The 21,210-nt window shown below is 32.4% G+C and overlaps 3 protein-coding genes across 6 annotated transcripts in view; 2 read left to right on the top strand and 1 right to left on the bottom strand.

The window, feature by feature from the left end:
- LOC146530695 (tubulin-specific chaperone cofactor E-like protein) overlaps positions 1-15,122 on the top strand; it is a 34,165-nt gene extending 19,043 nt beyond the window's left edge. For 2 of the 4 annotated variants that reach the window (XM_085199126.1, XM_085199124.1), the window contains exons 5-8: positions 11,103-11,287; positions 12,357-12,488; positions 13,283-13,382; positions 13,824-15,122. In XM_085199126.1, the coding sequence (XP_085055252.1) occupies positions 11,103-11,287; positions 12,357-12,488; positions 13,283-13,382; positions 13,824-13,943 (537 nt within the window). In that variant the 3' untranslated portion in view covers positions 13,944-15,122. Of the gene's footprint in view, positions 1-11,102; positions 11,288-12,356; positions 12,489-13,282; positions 13,383-13,814 lie in introns of all 4 variants that reach the window. The other 2 variants (XM_085199123.1, XM_085199122.1) reach the window with 1 other exon arrangement.
- Positions 15,123-15,689: 567 nt separating this feature from the next.
- On the bottom strand, positions 15,690-18,619 carry LOC146530694 (DNA repair protein Rev1-like). The gene has a single exon (XM_085199121.1). It carries the CDS (start codon positions 18,461-18,463, stop codon positions 15,740-15,742), a length of 2,724 nt encoding a protein of 907 aa, XP_085055247.1. The 5' UTR covers positions 18,464-18,619; the 3' UTR covers positions 15,690-15,739.
- An 822-nt stretch (positions 18,620-19,441) lies between these two features.
- Positions 19,442-20,230, top strand: LOC146530693 (uncharacterized). Its single transcript, XM_085199120.1, has one exon. The coding sequence runs from the start codon at positions 19,586-19,588 to the stop codon at positions 20,147-20,149; it is 564 nt and encodes a 187-aa protein (XP_085055246.1). The 5' UTR covers positions 19,442-19,585; the 3' UTR covers positions 20,150-20,230.
- The last annotated feature ends 980 nt before the right edge of the window (positions 20,231-21,210 follow it).

Below are 21,210 nucleotides of genomic sequence, written 5' to 3'. Positions count from 1 at the left end.
TATACAAATTGCTTAAAATCTATGTTGGTAAGCGATTGAGAAATTAGTTCGCGTGCTTGACCTCATTATCTTTATTATACGTATAAAATAAACCATTAATTCGAATGATAACCGGAAGTTTAGTATTAAAATGTTACGTACAGATAATTCAGAAAAGTTTTATATCGTTCAATTTACAATATGGTTCCACGAGACCTTGCGTTTTATGCCCTTTAGCATAGACTATGCACATGGGTACTTCCTGTTCACTCAATTTGATTAAACGCTTCATACAATAATAATACGAGGCCAGGCGTGGCGCATGGGCTCAAGCGTGCGGCTGTAAAATAGGTTGTGAGTTCGATTCCTACTCGTAGAAATGAAATAATTATTATTATGATTTCTTTGCTCTGGTGACGAGGCAAAGGAATTCAGCGGGAAGTGAGGCGCGGAGTGTCTTAACACTATCATTCCCACATCTCCCCACGGGCTGCTAGAGTTGCGGGATACAGCGTGAAGCTAAAAAAAATTAAAGTATGTTTTATTAGTATTTCGACAGCGCTGACCGTCACGCCAGAGGGGACGTGAAAGTGTTTCTGTTTGCACGTAGCGTTGTGTGTTTATCATATCCGCTCTGAATGACATACGAGTAGGTACGTTATTAGTGCGTGCGACTTATGTAATTGTACGAAATTCTATCTAATTCACAATTATTATATTATATATAATTATTAATTATATTATTAACTAGCGACCCGCTTGCGGCTTCGCCCGCTTGATCTATACAATTATGTTTCTACCTGGATCATTTTCGTGTTTTAATATCAACATTATCAGTTTTAAGACAACATCAGTCAATCAGTTAAGCCGTTTCTGAGATTAGCGTGAACAAACGCATAGGTAAATAGATAAATAGACAAAAAAATATGGTTCCGATTTTATTATAAGTATAGATTTATATTAAAGATTTTAATCTAAGAAGTACCTTTATTACGTTGACTAAAAAAAACTAAACAATATAAGTTTTAAATGAACAAATATTCTTATTATTTACAAATAATAACAAAATTCATATTATGACAAAAATGTCAAAGAGAGTTATTATTTTCATTTTCATATATCATACAGAATTAATTGGTAAATGAAATAACATGTTTAATATTCTAATACTTCATTATAAAGGTGGATTGAAATTTAATTACTACGCCACAAAATTAGAAATCCCTAGTGGAGCTTTAGTGCAGTGGCTGATGACGTCAACACCTGTAAATGCAGTTGTTTGTTTAGCTTTATTCCGCATATAGCAGAATAAGGGAAGGGAAACTGGGAACCTAGTGTTAGAAAACTCTATTCCCACATTCCGTCCCCATTTCCTGCCAAATACTGAGGAATTGTTGGAAAAATGTTGAGTGGCAGAGTTCAAGGCTACGTTTACGCGAAGAAAGTGAAAATATTAAATATTTTTTTTCCTCGAGGGTTCCCACTGGAACCCACAACCTGTAGCTTTCACCATCTCACGACTGGCCTCTTGATACAGTTTTTGCTAGGAAGAAAACGGATGTAAACAGAATAAAAAGTTATATATATACGAGTAGATATGTTGACTCGAATATTTTCAAGTTATTCCATAAATGCATGAAACGTGTATTGTTTAAGCGAATAGGAAAGAAAAATAAACGTCAAGGGGTCCGCTTGGTGATTCATTCTGAAATGTAATTATGCGTCACTATGCAGTTCGTTCACTTCACTCTACATTGCTATGTTTTAACCTTCCGTGTATTCCTCTCTCTCTCCCACCCTCTCTACTTACCTTTCACGATATATGTGTTCATCTTAAGAATTATGAGATTGCAACAGTGGATTAAAAGATTAAATCTTTAAATTGTGCTAGTTTTTTAAATTTTGCGTATTCGGTGGTCTCAGTAGTGTATGGTTGTTTGTTGACGTGATGGTTTTTGGTTCAAATCACATTTCGGGCTTGTTAATATATGTAAATGTACCATAAAGCTGCGTTTAGTTCTAAGGCTCATTAATTAGAGAATTAAAAGGAAAAAAATAGATTTACCACTGTTTATATTATTTATTTTGAAAAGCTATATAATAGATTGTAAATTTTAATATTTAAAATTACTATACCAGTGTACCAATATATTACACTAGCGGACGCGCGCAGCTTCGCTTGCGTACTTAGGGGTGAATTCTATTAAACCATGAAACATGTGTTCAATGAAATATTTTTAAGAGTCTAAATTTCTAATTTTATAAAAATCGGTGGCGATTTAAAGATTATTCCATACAAACTTTCAACCCCTTATTTGCACCCTTAGGGGGTGAATTCTAAAAAACCATGAAACACATGTTCAATTAAATATTTTTAAGAGTCTAAATTTCTAATTTCATAAATATCGGTGGCGATTTAAGAATTTGTCCATACAAACTTTCAACCCCTTATTTTGCACCCTTAAGGGAAGAATTCTAGAAAACCATGAAACATGTGTTCAATTAAATACTTTTAAGAGTCTGAATTTCAAATTTTATAAAAATTGGTGCCGATTTAAAAAAAATCTATACAAACTTTCAACCCCTTATTTGCACCCTTAGGGGGTGAATTCTAGAAAACGGTGAAACACGTATTCAATTAAATACTTTTCAAAATCTAAATTTCAAATTTTATAAGAATCGGTGCCGATTTACATTTTTTTCCATACAAACTTTCAACCCCTATTTGACCCCTTTAGAGTTAAAATTTTTCAAAATCTCTTCTTAGTGGATGTCCAAATTACGAAAGTAAATATCTGTCCAAATTTCACGTTTCTACCTTCAGCGGTTACGGCTGTGCGTGCGTCTTACCTCAGTCAGTGAGGACAAGTCCTTTTATATATATAGATAATTTCATACATCGCTTCATCATCATACATTCATCCAGACCCGTGAATGAGCCAATTTATCTAATGGTATATAAACCACGGCAGTTATTCAAATTCTAATATGAGAAAAATATAAAATTATAAACGCGCAAGTAGGTATAATATTTAGCAGTTAGAAACATGTATGTGAGTTGGAGCTTCAGACTTTAGAGACATTTTTTTGTACAAAAAACCCAAGTGTGTAGAGTTCTCCGGATGAAAAATCATTAAAAAATTGTTACAACATTTTTAAAATTATTAATATACCAGTGAAGCAAGCCTAGTCTAGTGGCTCATGGGCAAAAGCTTGTAACTATAAACGCAACAGGTGATAGGTTCGATTCACGCTCGGGAAAATCTAATATTTAATTATTTTTAATATTTTTTCGCCCTGGAGCCGGTGTCGAGGCAAACCGCGACGTTCCGCCACTCATCACGCAAAAAGTGGGGAGTTTCTTAACACTGCCTCCACCTCTGCCTACCCCACTACATGCGGGATATAGCGTGATGCTGAAAACAAAAACAAATTTATAATACAATGATTACTGTGTTCGACACTGAATTGGATTAAGATTTACATTATTAACTGGTAAAGGCCGTTCCAGTAATTACTTCCATCTCGGCTGCAGTCTACTGTAATTGCAAATCCGCGTTGCCTCAATTTACTAACCAAATTAGTTTATATAAATCTGATGAAATTACATTTTCAAATGTAACAATATTTATTTAGCATGACAAATGTTTTTCATAATGTTTTTAACGAGCAAATCCCTCCACTCTCCACTCAATGCCTCCAGAATTCGATGGAAAGTGGAGAGTAGAGTGTCTTAGCTCTAGGCTTCTTCCACCTACCCTGTTACATGCGGGATAAAGCGTGAAGCAAAACGCTTTTAAATTGCTGAGATTCATCAAACAATCCAAGGAACGTTACGTTTCGTAGTCATTGTGACTCGCACTTGACCTATATACCAGCACTGCAGTCACTTTTATTGCACGCCATTAAAGTGCCTGGTGTCCTTGTTTTAATAAACGTGTAAGGATAGAAAGCTTAACCTTCATTTCCACATTTTTATTGGAATATTTTGTTGGAAAATTACTGACTCTAAAGTGTAAAGTAAGTGACGACAGTAAAGTGTGAATTCTTGTTTGAATTGATTGTTTATGGCTTAATTGAAGTATATTTAATAATTTATTAAGATATATTTATCTACATATAGGTTTTAGAAATAATGGGTTCAAAATGTGAACCCATTATTTCTAAAACTAAACAAGTAGTCCATGGCCACGCATAGACAGTCCCGAACCGACTTTCAAGTGAACTCGTGACCACGAACTAGTCTCAAATATTTGGAACGTCAATTAAAATTCCATTGACCTAAATTGTATATAAAATTGTTGATGATAAAAATAATCTATATTGTACACCCATAGAGAATGTGGGTTCTATTCCCACTTGAGGAAATTAATTATTGTTTATTAATATTTTTATTCCTTCTATCTGTTACCAAAGTAGTTCTGCCACTCGCACACAATGCCTTGAAAATTCAACGAAAAATAGGGAATAGAGTGTCGTGACAATAGATTCCCTCTGCCTACCCTGCTTTATGCGGGATACAGCGTGAAGCCATAAAAAAGATAACAAAAAAGATATAGTAAATAATGACGTAGATACCCCTGACCCACGAGACATTTGGGGAGCAGGAATTGACAAACGAGAACGCAGTAGAGCTCTCTATGCAAACATCTAGGGCGGGATTAGCATAACATTTACATTATTTGTTTTTGTAATTGCGTAGTTGTCATGCCCTAATACCGAGGTATAGGATTTAAGTTTAAGTATTTTATAACATTTATATGTTGCTTGTGATTATTGTTTGACTGCTAATTGGACGGTCGTAGGTTCGATTCCCATCCGTGGGAATTTACTGTACTTATTTCGTTGATCTGGTTGCTGTTGCAGACAAGGCAGACGTTGCACATAAGATGGAAGAAAAAAAGTAAAACAGATCATTTCTTTAGGTTCAGCTGCATGCTGCACATGATAGTGTAACCAAAGGGAACCTAGGAACCTAGAGTGTATATATTCTCTTTGCATTCGGTTTCATTGCGTGATAAATGGCGAAGCTTGGTTTGCCCCGTTACCAGCACGAGGAAATGAAAATATTAAATATTTCTTTTTTTTTTGGTAGGAATCGAACCCGCAATGTGTTACAACCTTTCACGACTGGCCTCAAATATAATAACCAAGTATGTTTATTACGAAAAGCTATGTAAGAATACAATGAATGTAAATGCGCATTATGTTTTTGAAGGAAATCCATAAACATAAATTGCGTTTTAGTAAATTGAAAGATTAAAGTTAAGTTCATTGTAACCGGTATTCGGTATATATATATATATGAATCACGTGTGACCAGACAACGGTTACTTCCATTAGGTACGCCCACACACACCCCCTCCAAACACTTGCGATGACTCTTATGAGGATTTTTTTTATTAATCATTAAAGGTTTGTCGTGATTTTGATTTGTTTTTTCATGTATTGGTTTTATTTTATAAATCATCATCATCATCAACAGCCATCTTTTGTCCACTGCTGGACATAGGCCTTCCCCAATTCTCGCCACCACACTCCATCCTCAGCTCTTCGGACCCATCTGCTCCCCGCCAACCTCTTTGTCCTCACCTTTTGGAAAATTCGACTTTATTTTATAAATGGATTATTTTATTTTATTTGTTGTTGTAATGATCTTATTGTTATAAAATAATTATTGAGACCAGCGATGGATTGTGGATTCTATTCTCTCTCGAGGAACTTGACGCTTGGTCCGTCTGTCTTTAACTAAATCTTCTTAATTAAATTTGATGAAATTTAACTTAATAAATCATTTATCTCTTAGGGTTACTTGTTCTTCTAGTATATAAAAAATATTTAAATATCTCTCTAATATAATTCACGTGGCTATCTCTTCTTGTAATTAAAATTATTCATAGTTCATTAGGTTACAGATGCTCGTTTAGTATAACGTTATTTTTAATGATGCGTCTACTTCAACGTAGATACCTAATTTGTATGCAGGTTAATTGCTGTTACGCAACTACCACTGACACGACGTTCATCGTCTTTATAATTTAAAACTTTTTAACTATTTCTGTTAACCTTCGTTGTACGATTATCGGATGAAATTTAGTTTTAATTGTATGAAAATAATCGAGTGCACAAAGATTCCAAATTATTAAAAGCAATTATAAATATATGTAGATGATGCAAACTTTATTCAATGGAATATTTTTAGGTAGGTACCTAAAACATTTATTTATTTCGAACGCCTCCTGCATAAGGAAAAATTAAACAGAAAAGAACAATGACAATTAAAAATTTTACTAATTTCCCGAAATGTGACGCATAAGCGAAAAAAAAACCACGAATATTGAAAAAAAACATGTGTCATATATATTTTTTTCAATATTCGTGTTCTTTCCCATTCAACACCGCTCTTTGCTTCGACAAGAGCGAAGAATATTTAATATCTTTGAGTGGGAATTGAACCCACAAACGTCGCGTTACAGTCACACCATTGTACCGCCTCGGCCTGGCCTTTTTAAAAGCCTTTTTTAAAAATTGTCATCAGCAAATGACGTGATTCACACTAGCCAATAAACTTTGTCAAAGGTAGCAAATCAAGGAACAGTCGCTACTATCGTAGACGGGCTTGACCCAAAAACTCCCCTCGCGTTGTGTCGACGGCTTTAAGAAATAATACCTCGTACTAGTGTCACCATATGCGTTATTTTGTACGGAACTGTAGGTAATGTTAAAATTTATAATATTTAACATAAAGGAAATAAAATTTTGGATTTTAACTCCCAATGTATGAAGAAAAGCGAGTTTTGTGTGATATATAGTACTAAATACATATACAGAGAATAAACTTATTTAAATATGCGCATTGTACATGAGTATATGCATATTTTCTTAAAATACATACATACTAAAATACTGCAGCAACGAGTTTCTACTGTATGTAAACTTGTATTTTTTTTTGTTAATAAAACTAAAATTTAAATATTTTCTTACTTTCTCAAAAGAACAATTAACGTCATTTTTGTCAAAAACAATGTCAAATATTGAAACGTACTTCTTGTGTTGTCACCTTTCAAATGCATGTTGAACTCCACAGCTCATACCTTCATAGGTAGGTAGGTACTCGCAGTCACTCCTGATCTTTTGTCTCCCACTCCACACTCCACACTCGTTTCCACATAGCTGTCTAAGTAGAACATTGTGAGACCTACCGTCTGTACATAACTTTGGTTATTCCAATAAGATATAATTTAGTTGTTGTAACGCACGCATGTTATACTTAAAGTATTACATATATTATATTTTATTACATATAGTTCTAGTTAAGTTGAAATAAGCCAATAATTTTATTTTTGTATATTCCATTATATTTGAGGCCAGTCGTGGTGCAAGTACCCAGGTTTGTATCTGTGAACGCGGCAGGTTGTGAGTTCGATTCCCACTCGAGGAAATAAAATGTTTAATATTTTCATTTCTTAGTAACGAGGTAAAACGCGGCGTTGAGCCTGGTCACTCAACACGCATTGCGTCCAGAGTTCGGCGGAAAGTGGGGAGAGGAACTATCTAGATATGAATGGAGTGTCTTAACACTAGGTGCCCTCTACCTAGCTGCTTCATGAGGGATACAGCGTAAAGCTAAAAAAAGTACATATAGGTAGGTATAGCAAACCCTTAGAAAACTAGCTTAACTATTGAATTTCTAAAGCTCCAGTTAGTGTCGCGCATACAACGAGGTGACCCATGCATGCATTACTGCAATAGCAGTTAGGTCAACTACAACTACACTTTGTTTATATATATTTATTGTACTTGTGTATTTACGAGTGAAATGTACTTACAGTTACTTTTATCATGAGAAAAAAGTTTCATTTAAATTATATTATAGAAAATTAAATATTTTATTGTTGGTTCAATTTCCACTCGGAAAAAAGAAATGTATAATATTTTCATTTCCTGTCTCTGGTAACGAAGCAAAGCGCGGAGTTCCGCCACTCTCCAGTAATCGGATTTCGGCGAAAAATAAGGAATGGCACTTCTGTTGCCCGATTTTTCAAAAATGGCATTGTAAAAAACATTTTTTTTATTTTATAAAACTAAAAGGTATTGGCTTTTCCTATTATAAAACAAAACACATTTCCCTTCACCCAATGCATTTGACTTACAATCGATATCGTAATTAATGATGTAGAACGGTTCCACTCCAGCGTGGTACGGTACCGGGCGGACGCTGTGCTGGTGAAATTTAGATTTGGCCACACACACTACATATGTACATACACTTCATTACACGAACTGCCGATAAATTGGGGTTGGTACTGCGTGTGCCCTATACATCCTGTGGGTTAAATTGCCTGTAGCAGATGTTCCCATTTTATTTGTAGTATTTTTCCCCACACATAATAAATTTGTTTTCAATATAATGTATGAGGCAAGCGTGTGATTGTAAGCTCGACAGGTTCGATTCCTACTCGAGGACATGGAATATTTCATTTCTACGCTCTGGTGTCGAGGCAGGCGTTGAATGCCACCACTCAACAAGCAATGACATCAGAATTTAACGGAAGCGAGGAGTGGAGTGTTTCAACACTAGGTACCCTGCCTGTGAAGCTGAAATTATACATGAGATGTTTTAATGGAGATAATGTTTAAACGTTAATGTATACTTCATTTATAAAAGATGCATTACTGTATTAAAATGTAAAGCAGTAGCAAATTTAAAATGTTTTCAAGCAAACCATAAAGAAGAAGAAAGCCCCAAATCCTGTACTTAGTCTACAGAATTCTGCACCTTTTCAAGTTCTGAAATGTCCAAGCCGGGATTTTGCGAGGCAAGGTAGCCCACTTCATATTTTAAATGTTTTACACAATTGCTGTCTACTTTAAAACTGGTCTGCCAGCGTTACTTTTGTTATATTATTTGAATTTTAATTCAGGTCTAGACGTTTTATAAAACTACGCTTACCGTTATATAATAATTAAATATGGCGTTAAGCATTATTTTTATTTAACACAGTGATTCACATTTAAGTAATATAATGCAGGTTCTTTTTTTTCCTGGTCTTTGGAATAATACTAAATTTTTAAGCTTTATGCTGTAACCCGCAGGGAATTCAGAGGGAACCTAGTGTTCAGTTACTCCGTTTCCATTAAAAGATACTTCCGTCCCCAACTTTCCCCGGAATTCTGGGGCGTTGCGTGTTGAATATTTGATGGGAATCGAACCTTGTGGGTTCGACTAGATTATTTAAAAAATACAGTAGGTATAAATGAATGTCCTTCATATTAAAATAAAATGCAATTAGATTTGTATAATGCGGTAATCTTAAATTCCGTTGGGTCTAATGTATGCAACGTACATTTTCCGCGTTCCGTTTTCGGGCAAAACAAGCCCCGGCAAGGTTGAGCGCACGCATGCAGCGAACAAAGGGGGATTTTATTACACTTTTCGCTCTGCTGAAGTACAGTACAGTCAACCAGTCGTGGCCGACTTAGCTGTAGATGGAGTATATATACTATATTTATTTAGTTGATCTCACTGTACTATTATGTTTATTGTTGAATCATAGAAATTATTCGTTTAGCAACGATTCTTAGGAAATCCATTTATAGCCTTAATCGATACTATGCTAAGCTAGTGCCTGATTAAATGTAAATTATTATTCACTTATCGATTCTTAAGTAAGCATTTATCGATTCTTAACATCATTAAACGGTTTTATTTAGCTCACCCCGTTTGTTTATTTGTTTATTTATTTATTTGTTTGGGTCAAATTTAGTAATTGAAATTTAACTCTCTTCCCGTTAACCGATTGATCTGAAATTTGGTATACGCCTTTGATTCTGGTGACAATACAATTATCCATATTCAATATTATTGTGAATCCAAGATGACCACCGCTACAAGATGGCGGACAACTTCGTTTTTTTTCAATCCCATCAATATGGGTATCAAATGAAAGGGCTTGTCAAGTAGAATTCATTGCACTATTTTAATAATTAATAAGAAGAATTTAATCCAAATAAAGGCCATTGGTATGTTATTTTTAAACATTGATCTCATATATTAATCACAATAAGTCTGTGCCAATAAATTGATTTCAATTAGCTTTGGTAGTCTTTACAATAAGGCTATTTTAAGACGAACACTCACCTAACTCACTAGTAAAATTACCGAATTGTTTCTTATGGCTATTAAAAAAAAAAATTAATTCCTAGCTTTGTTTCGGCTTCACGCTGTATGTACCCTGCATGTAGCAAGGTGGGCAGAGAGCCTAGTGTCAAGACACTACGCACACAACTTTAGGCCATAATTAGGCTCAAAATTTACGCGTTATTATAATTTGGAACATATAATAACAATAATTTTTTTTATAACATCTGCTTTAAATATTGTATTAAAATGAAAACCATAACACCATAGATTCGAGTAGATATATACGAAAATTATTTCACCTTCGCTTTACATGGAAACTAGTATTGAGCCTTGAAAATAAGATGAACAAAAACCCCTATAGAATACAGCACCTGCCAGTTTTTTCCACTACAATACAAATAAGTGTATCGTCGCGACAAGGAGAGTCGTGACTCTTTAATTCAGTAGTCAGTAATCACTTATTTGGTTTCTTTCTTATAATGTTTTACCATATAAGCATGGAGTTTCTTCCTCCTAGTTTCTTATAAGATGTAAATAAACAATAGTTCTGTTGAATTATTAAAATTAACAGTGCGAAGCCAATCGTTGTGCTAAAAGGAAATGTTACAATCAACTAATTAAGTGTTTACTAATTTTTAATATGTAGTGATTTTTTATATTACGCTAGTAGTAAAAACCCATTTTACTTTGATTTTTAAAATATTGAAGATTGTACGTGCATATGCAGTAATATGATTAAATATTTAAAATACTACTGTACCGTTAGCGGCTTCGCCCGCTTGTACTACACAATTATTTATTTTCTCATCTGAATTACTTTCGTGATCTAATAATATTATATTTTTATAAAGATACGAAAACCAAAAAAACTAAACCAGTAAACATTTTAATATGTAAAATATAAACAACAACGAATAAAGTAATTAAGAAAATGTCACATATTCATATATCATAATAACAAAATGACTCATACTTTCAGGGCTGGCCGCTATGGGAGCGATTCGAGTCGACGGAGCACGAAAGGCGACTTCTGCTCGTGGCCAGGTTACCTCACGTCAGAACCCTGAACGGCGGAGGGACTGTACCTCCGGAGGAACGGGACGCTGCTGAGAGAGCCTTCATTAGATATTACATGGAGAAACCCGAGTCGGATCGACCTGACAGGTGAGGATGAAATGTATGGACAATGGTTTTTGTTTCATGTTATATTGGAAACTGGTTTTGCTAAGTTTATTGCTGAAATAAATTGTTGGAATAAAATTTTTGAATGTAGATATGTAGGTAGCGATATGGGTGTTGCGTCTATTTTAAAATAATGAATTATTATTATTATACCTACATACCTATAATTTAAAGATTTTAAATTATTTTATACATAGATAATTAATTTCGGCAACGTTGTTTAAAATGAGAAATTATACGAGTTAATAAATAAAATACAGATAACACAATTCGATGATGAAGAATACCTAGCACATACAATTTCATCGCAAAATAATTGCAACATTTGTATTTTTAAAAATTAACTCTAAGTCTATTCTTTTGATAAACTTTAGTTCATTTAAGTATTTGGTCAAGATAATTCGTTATATTATATATATATATATATTTATATGAAGAAATCTACGGCTGACCCTGTTAGGCTATTATGTTGCAAATAACAACTTGTTCGAGAAAAATGAGAAAGGACACATCTGCTTTAGGAAAGTAATACGAAGGTCGTATTTATAAGGAGCACTGTAGGTGGCGAGTGCCAAATTAAATTAGCCTTAATTTCTAAATCGATTCAAATGATTTTCCATTGTTTATTCTGTGTAAAATGTACCTATAGGTAATCTATTTTATACTAGGTACCCACATATAGTTATGTTATATGTATCTGGTAAGCTTTTATGTATCAATTATTTAAAAAAATATTCCAGAAATTTAAAGTCGTATTTTATTTCCATTTTTGAAGTACTTCTCATTGTCTACGGTTTTTTTTTTAATTACAAGATCATTTAGTACAAGGAACAATCGCATTTGATTTCATTCAAAATGCCGACGGTTAGCTTTAAGGTTTAAAGTTAACTAATGAGAGAAAACCACTAAATAATTTATTCATCTAAAAAAATCGACATGCCTATTATCTAAATATTAATATTTTCTTAATTATTACACCAAATGTCGAGCAAACTAAACAATAACAATAAATAATTTAATTTATTAACATTATTACATATTGTTCCTACAGATACTGGGAGCTGGTGGGTGTCCACGGCAAGCTCGATCCCCTGGTATCTGTGGACTTGCGCCCCGAGAAGCGCGTGCAGATCACCTTCACTTGCGGCGATAACAGCGAAGTGCGCACCGTCGATGTTTACAGGTATTTTATTTATATTTACACATTTATTAAAACACTCCGTTTTCTACTCTCTCTTTTTAATTAAGATATTGCGAGCTGAATGTCTGGATACAACACCGCACGATGTCTTGGCAGAGAGGAAATATGTAAATAATTGATATATAATCATAACGAATTCACAACCATGCATTAAGTAAAACTACAGTTTTACTTACCATAGCCCACTATACTATACTATATAACATTCTGTGAATAATAATAATCATTAGATACGAGTATGTGGCCGACTGTAATTAAGATTATTGAATAAAGTAAATTATTAAGGTCTGAATTGAACCACAAGTATAGACCTTGTGTTTGTTTTAAAACAATAGTCATTTATTAATTTTTTAATATATTAAATGGATTTATGTAATTACTTATAATACATTTTCTAGGAATTGGATAAAATAAATCAATCTAGTCATTATAGCCAAATCAAACCTCCCTGCATTATTAATAGATGCCATATTTGTCGATTTCTATTTTAAAACTAGGTAAATATTCAATTTCGTATTATATATTAATAATTTTAAATTAATACTATTTATATTAATGTTATAAAAATATATATTTTCGTAGTAAAGGAGTGGAACCAAAATGTGAAGTTATATTTTTGCAAAAATGTACCTAACTTTTAACAATTTTTTGTGTTGCTCCATATTCAATAGCGAAAAAAAATTAAAAGCCTCGATGTTTATTTCCATTTCCATACTTTCAAAAATGTGACAATAATTTTATTTATTTATTATTTGAATACATTTTATTTCTTATAGGACCGTGTCAGATTTGAAGTCCCGACTGGAGCGTCTCGCGGGATTCCCCGCTTCCAAGATGCGTCTCTTCTACGTCGACCAAGAATTGAGAGACACACAGGTGAATGTTAAATTCATCATTTTAATTAAAAATTCAAATATAAAAGAAATATCTCAAATAGACTGATTATTTATCGCATTATTGGCAAATAGAACCAAGTGTTAAAACACTCCGTTCGCGTGTTCGCAATGTGTGTTGAGTGACGAAACTCAACGTCGGAGTCTTCTTACCAGAGCGAGGAAATGAAAGAAAATAATTAATTCCTCTGAGTAGGAAACGAACCCAGAACTGTCGCGTCTATAGTTAGACGATGGTCCTTGCTGCGTTACCGATGACCTTAAAGTAGGCCCCTCCTTGTATAGTTTTGGCCTATATTTTTTCTTAAATTTATATCGATATGGAAAGCAAACATTTAATAGATTTTATTATTGTAATATTTTTTAAGTTAAAAATAAACACGCACTATATTAACTTAAAACCGTACTAATGGAGTTCTTCCAGGGCCCCGAGGAGATGAAGTACCCCACGAAGCAGCTCTACTCGTACAACATACGCTCCGGAGACGAGATCATCATAGATTCTAAATTGAAACACACCGTTTCGGTCGGATCCACCGCGTAGATTGTTTACGTGTAATATAAATATACATTATCTGTGAAACTACCGTCATTTGTTTGGATTTTGTTTTTTTTTTTTGTTATTTTTATATATTGTATAGGGTAGGTGTATTTTTCATTTTCTACTTATGGAGAGATTAATTATCGTATTAACATTATGCAGTGATGGTTAAATAAACTTTTTAAAATTTTTTTTTCATATGTTATGACGTTTGCCTTTTATATTAGGATATAGATGTAACGAATTATATAGATGTAACGCATTATTACATAAAATAAAATGGACATGAGATGGACAATGAGATGGATTAAATTGAAATTTTAATATCAATTGTGCCAAAATATATGGAAATTGGCCAAAACTTGTTATTTAAAGTATTAAAAATGATTGGACATTTTTCTGGATTTTTCACTATTTGTGTTTTACACAAAGAAACAAACTCCAGACATTTGACGGTAGTTACAAATTTTGTCTGAAAATAAATTATAATGATATAAACCTTGTACCTACTAACCTAATAGTATTTTAGCCATTTTTTTTGTACGACAAATCGTACTGTTTTATATGTATTGTAACAAATAAATGGTTGTCGCAAACAATTTAGTTCTTTAAGTTATTTTCTAAGCTAAAAGCTTTATAAGATTGTTTTTGCAACTTCAATTTCAGTACGTATATTCAACACAATTTGAAAATGAAATGTTTTTTTTTTTGCAATAAGCATCTGTGATAGTAAATTATAGATAAAATGACTAAAACCAAGATCAAATTTCGATAAACGTTTGTATCTCGATGTATCCAATGCGTGTTATTTATTGTGAACGAATCATCGGCCATTAAATACAATTAATGCTTATTAACGAAAGTGATACTAACTGCCATTTTGCAAAATTAGTCATAAATACAATAAGATTATTTTTGCCACGATTTAAGGTGGTCTTTTTATTTGATTTTTTTTTCATATTTCAGTGGGACGTGGACTATTAGCTGTTGTGTTTTATTAATATTATTTTTATTTTAATAATACGAGTGAGAAATCTGCCAAGCGATGTATGTAGTTTGATAGTTTACAAATAGCATTTCGATTTGGGCAGTTCGCTAAACGTTCAAAAGTTATTTTTTAATTTGACACAACTTTTAGATCTAATAGAAGCAAATTAAAAAATAAATCAATGGGATTATAAATATTGTTTTTCTTTGTATCCTTATCCTTTATGCTGACTAAAAGATTTATCTTCCTAGTTTCTCCTTCTACTCCCGCTGCCTCTCTGGTTCCATATTGAATCACTTTAAATTACCAATTATAAATAAATAAAGGCTATAAATACCTGCAATTCCAATAAAATTTTACGCTGTGTTATGGCTAGTCTTGTATGGTTGTTGTGTAAAAAAAAGTCCCAAAAAAGTCTGAGTTTCTTGCGCCGGTTCTTCTCAGGTCTGAGGCATTAACTTTAGTGAACTGGTGGTAGATTATTCGACGTTCATAAAATGAAGCATTACATTACATTCTTCATTTGATGAACTATTTATTTTGAATAAAATTATTTGACTTTAACTAGAACTAGGATATGAATCCAATTCATATACTCGCTCCCTAAATGGGAGTGGAACCCACAATGGTCACGTTTGCAGGCAACGTTATGTCACTGCACCACGACGGTGCCTGTTTTGTATTTTAACTTATTCAGGATTTTGAAATCTAATATGAATAGTTGCAAATAAAAATTGGAGATTAAAATTAACAATATTATATAAATTATTTATTTCTTTATTATTTAAACTATCTATAGATTTATTTCATTTCAATATTCTTCAGATATCCACAATTTCTTTCCATACACTGCCAGCATTGCCTTTTGTATTTCTTCTAGGATGTTATCTTGAACTTCATTCCACATTCCATTATTCAGTTCATGTATTCTCCGTCTCATAAAGTTGAGTAAAATATTTAACTTATCAATATTCTTATCAGCTACCATTTCACGCATGTATTGTGAGATTAGATCGACGTCACATTGCTTTGGTGTCTGACCACTGTCGAACCACGCGCGTAATAATTCTCGTACTTTATTCCATGGAAGAGCTAATAAACCATAATTTTTAACTACTTTCTCTGTTACGTTTGGCTTTGTTTCTTCTATTTTTTCTTTTTGTATAACTTCCTTTTTAATATAAACTTCTTTTGACGTGTGCTGCCCTTGCAGAAACTTGTTCATTAAGTTTTGAGTGGCAGCATGGGTTTTAGCTTTAGCTGGTCTGCCTCTCTTTTTTCCTGTAGGAGATTTAATGATACCTATAATTGGAGACTTTTTATCTTTTTTTCTGATTTTTTCTTTAATAGGCGTAGTATGAAGAGTTCTAGACTCAAATACAGGTTGAACATTAACAGGTCTCTGTGGTTTAACATTTTCTGATTGCACAGCATTTTTCGCTTTCAGAAATTTATTTATAGATCCAATACCGGGCTTTGTATTGATAGATTCTAATTTGGTTACTTGAATTCCAACGCCTCTCATTTCAACCGGATTTACATTTAATTTTTTACAAAGTGATATTGCTTCCCTTGTTATTATAATTACATCGCTAGTCGCAGTCGGTAAATTAGTTGATTTATTGACAACATCACAAAAACCATGTCCCATAAATTTTGCAGTTTCCACAGGTGCCTCTTTTGCTCTTATCATTAATTTTAATGTCACACATTTTCCTATTACTTTAAATTGAGACATTCTGGAAGCTACTTCAGCTGAGAGTTGCTTTAAAAAGTCTTCACATTGTATTTGGTTTTCAAAACGAATTCCATAATTAACTTCTGCTGAAACCGATTTTCTTATTGTGTGGTATGTTAATGGGTTAGGATCACGCCCACGACACTGGTTGTACAATTGTTCACCAGTTTTATTGCCCAATTGTTGTTGAAGATAAAATAATGATAAATTTTGAAGAGATCCACATGTTGTGTGTCCAAGTGATTCTAATTTCTGAGCAGTCTGCCTTCCAACCCCAGGAAGATCACTGAGTTTAATATTAAACATAAAATCCTCAATTAAATCAGATGTTAGAAAGAACTGTCCATCAGGCTTGGCTTTTTTGGTTGCTAACCTGGCTTGTAGGCGGTTACCACCAAAACCTGTTGAACAAGGACATCCAGTTTTATCTTTTATTTCATCTCTTAGAGCAGTAGCAAAATCATCAACACTTACATTTAGTTCTTGCAATAGCCCTGTGCAATCTACATACATTTCATCACAAGAAACAGCCTCTATGTCTAATGTATACTGGGCAATAGTGTTGTATAATGTATATGCCACTTCTTTGTATCCTTCAAAGTCATATGGTATAGTTGCTAAATCTGGGCATAGTCTTAAAGCAGCACCCATAAACATACCATTACTAATACCATTAGCTCTAGCCTCATATGAACATGAAGCAATTTCACTCATAGATCCAAATTTATCATCTTCATCAGCAATGTTGTCTACTCTAGTTTCAATTTCAATGTCATTCTCAGTAATTCCAGTGGCTTTACAAATTTTTTTTACTTGTTTTTGTTTGTATAAGTTAAATTCTATCTCTCTATCAACACCAGATCTTTTTGCCCGACTTTGCCCACCCCTTGAATGTGTTACAGCGACAGGCTTGCCTCTAAGTTCAGGCCGTTTACGTAAACCTACTGAAACAAAAAAGCAATCCATGTCTATATGCATAATAGTTTTGCCATTACTGAAATTTATCTGAGACATACTCTTAATTGTATCCTTTGACCTTAATATTCTATTTTTTAAGTCAACTCGGACTGGGTATTTAAAATTGCCTGTTTCTCGCAGATCATTGACATGTTGCTTAAAGCAAGCTCCTAGTTGTGAAATATGATGTAATCTAGAATTATTATAAAATTCTGTTATAAAGTTAGGATCATTTGCTGTTTTCGCGATGTGATTATCACTTTTTGAGGCATTTGTGGAGGAAGAATCATTAGCATTCACAGACATCTCCTTTTTGTTGTTTTGATTGAAGATGTCTGCATCAGAGAATTCTAATATTGTGGTAATATTGTCAACCTCAGGACATTTATATTCCGACTTACATGCTACTTCATTTTTTATTTTTTTTTCAAATTTAAGTACTCCTTGAGATTTTGAGTGTCTATATAATAAATAATCTTTATAATCTAGCAATTGCTTAGACGCTATACAATCTGTAATCCATTCAGGCTTAACTACTTTTACTAATGACATATTTTTTACTTTAGTGTCGGGTAAATTTGAAGCTATTATAAAGTCTTCGCTTCTTTGGTAAGTATGGTAAACTCCACCATGTTTCGCCATCAAGTCTTTTAATTCCTCTGATGATGGGATAGTAAAGCCATTAACAAAAATACTAACTCCATTAAAGATATCTGACAATTTTCCTTCCTTTTGTGCTCCAGAAGAAAACTGTTCTTCGAGTTTTGCAATTTTCGCTTGCATGTATCCACCCCAAGCTTCAAAACCATTATCCGGAAATTGTTCATCTCGACGTCGCATTGTAATATATTCAAAATATTTAAATGTCTTATGGCCATAAAATATTTACTTATTTAGTATATTAAAGGTAAGTTAATAAATTTATTTTCGAAATTCGAATTTTGTTCGAAATCGCCTTTGACAAGTAAATCATAGACAACAGATAAGAGATCTGTCGTGATGTTTCTGTATATATTTTTTTGTATCCTACGGTATAATCGCTATAATCTATATATATAAAAGGACTTGTCCTCACTGACTGAGGTAAGACGCACGCACAGCCGTAACCGCTGTGCGTAGAAACGTGGAATTTGGACAGATGTTTACTTTCGTAATCTGGACATCCACTAAGAAGGGATTTTGAAAAATTTTAACCCTAAAGGGGTGAAATAGGGGTTCAAAGTTTGTATGGAAAAAAAATTAAATCGGCACCAATTTTTATAAAATTTGAAATTTAGATTTTTAAAAGTATTTAATTGAACACATGTTTCATCGTTTTCCAGAATTCTCTCCCTAAGGGTGCAAATAAGGGGTTGAAAGTTTGTATGGGAAAATTCTTAAATCGCCACCGATTTTTATAAAATTTGAAATTCAGACGCTTAAAAATATTTCATTGAACACATGTTTCATGGGTTATTAGAATTCACCCTTAAATACGCAAGCGAAGCTGCGCGCGTCCGCTAGTATATTATAATATGTTGTACGTAGTTGCTAATAATTTTTCTTAAATATTTAGAATATTTTAAATTCTAATATAAAAAATAATTATAAAATATTGTATCCAAAAAGGACAAAGTACACAAAAGAACTTATGATTTATTAGAATTTACAAATTATTTTGGGAATTAAAAAAGAAAATAATATTTTTGTCCTCACAATTTATATACGACACGGTACGGTATCTTTTTTGTTTGAAATGAAATTGAGTGGTGTTGTATTTTAAATAATAGTCTGTGGTCTACGAAACATTTGTCAGTTTGTCAATAGTAGTCAAATTTTAAAAAATAAATATTGCAACTGTCACATTTATAATTTAAAATAACTTTTTAATCTCAGAACGCCATAAATAAAGAATCACAACAACTTTTTAATAGTTGTAGCTTACTAGTACGTTTAAGTATATATTTGGATAAGGTCATAATTATGTCCGTTCTGGAAGACGACGCACGTCCCTCTGTTGAAGATTTTACTATAGTGCCATGGATCGGTTTAACAAGTCATAAAAACAGCTTAACTGTTGTGGTACTTTCAGAAAACGGTGATTTTATTGACAAGCTTTCAGAAGCTCTAGTGGATGTTCACACTAAAAGAAATGTTAGATGGAAATTAGTAGTCTTACGGTCGCACAGCTTAGAAAATATTGCGAAACTATCAGATCTAACAGGAAAACAGGCTATAGACTTCGTAGTAATTGCTATGGATACTACCAATATGTTTTGTTTAAAATGGGCAAGTAAAGTATTAGAAGAAGTGCATCCTGACCTCAGAGTTCGTCGTGTAATAATAGTGAACGCAAGTGGTTTACCCGTAAACGCAATGGCTGTTAATGCAAGTGATTTATTAACATTTTGTTCAGAAAATAGAATAGACATGTTAAATTCAAATGTATCTAAAAGGGAAGATGCTCAATTTGTGTCTAATAGAATACTTAAATATATTGAAGTATCTGTAGGTTTAAAAACAGGTATTCCAAATATAAATATTTGATCAAGAATTTGCATTAATATGTTAGAAATAATATTTAAGTGTTTTTTAAGTTGTAAATAAAAATTATTAACTAAAAATAAATACTTCAATTACACATTTCCAAATCATTTATTTATACTTCAATTGTACTACAAAATAATAGGAAGTTTTCTACAGTTACAATTATATTTTACATAAATAAGTAAATCATTACATTATCATATACCAGTCCTCACGTAGAAGTAGAAATCTCACAATGTCCATAGGTCACTTTGATATATCAGATAGAAAATAATCTTAAATTCTAGATGAAATACTGTTTATTTATTATATTTTGTGTAAAACTATAAATAACATAGAGTAAGCATAAAATTTAAGAAATATGTAAAAAAAAAATCAACATTCAAAATGTCCCAAGTTAAAAAAAAATCTTATAACATCACTTAAAATTAAATGTTACACTTTTATCTGTTATTGTGGTATTTACCCATCTAAAATATAATTATAATAAATTGCTGATTCTAACATTAGCGTCACAATGGTGACCATTAAAATAAACGTATACAAAAATTTTAAGATTAGGCAATATCACAACTAAAACACCTGAAATCCAGGCCAATAAATAAAGTAAAAAAATTTTTTAGAAAACATAAAAAAATTTACTCTACTCTGTGGTTCAAGTTCTGGTACTTAAAATTTCCATATTTTCTAAAAAAAATATTTTTCTTTAAAAATGTTAAAAACAATAAATAAAGTACTTGTTTTCATCATTAATGAATATTAGTGAAGTATGTGAATTTTACATATATTATTTATTTCACAAACAAATTGAAAATGATCCTAGTATATTGAATTTTTCTTTACATTTGTGTTAAAATAGGTTATTATAAATGTATGTGTTAACCATTGTTTCAGAAAGAATGCAGAAATAATTGATAAAAATATAATAATTATTTTTTTAATTAAATATTTCATATAAAATGTCCGAGAACAGATTGATTTAGTAGATATATCAAAAAATTAGGATCAATATATTAAATATGTTAAAAAGCATATAGTAGATATTGTGCGAAATAAAGATA

This window comes from Heliconius melpomene, chromosome 16, assembly GCF_056956725.1.
Source record: "Heliconius melpomene rosina isolate 202511_hmr_F chromosome 16, ASM5695672v1, whole genome shotgun sequence".
Classification (NCBI taxonomy): Eukaryota; Metazoa; Arthropoda; class Insecta; order Lepidoptera; family Nymphalidae; genus Heliconius; species Heliconius melpomene.
This window is presented reverse-complemented; position numbering and strand designations above follow the sequence as displayed.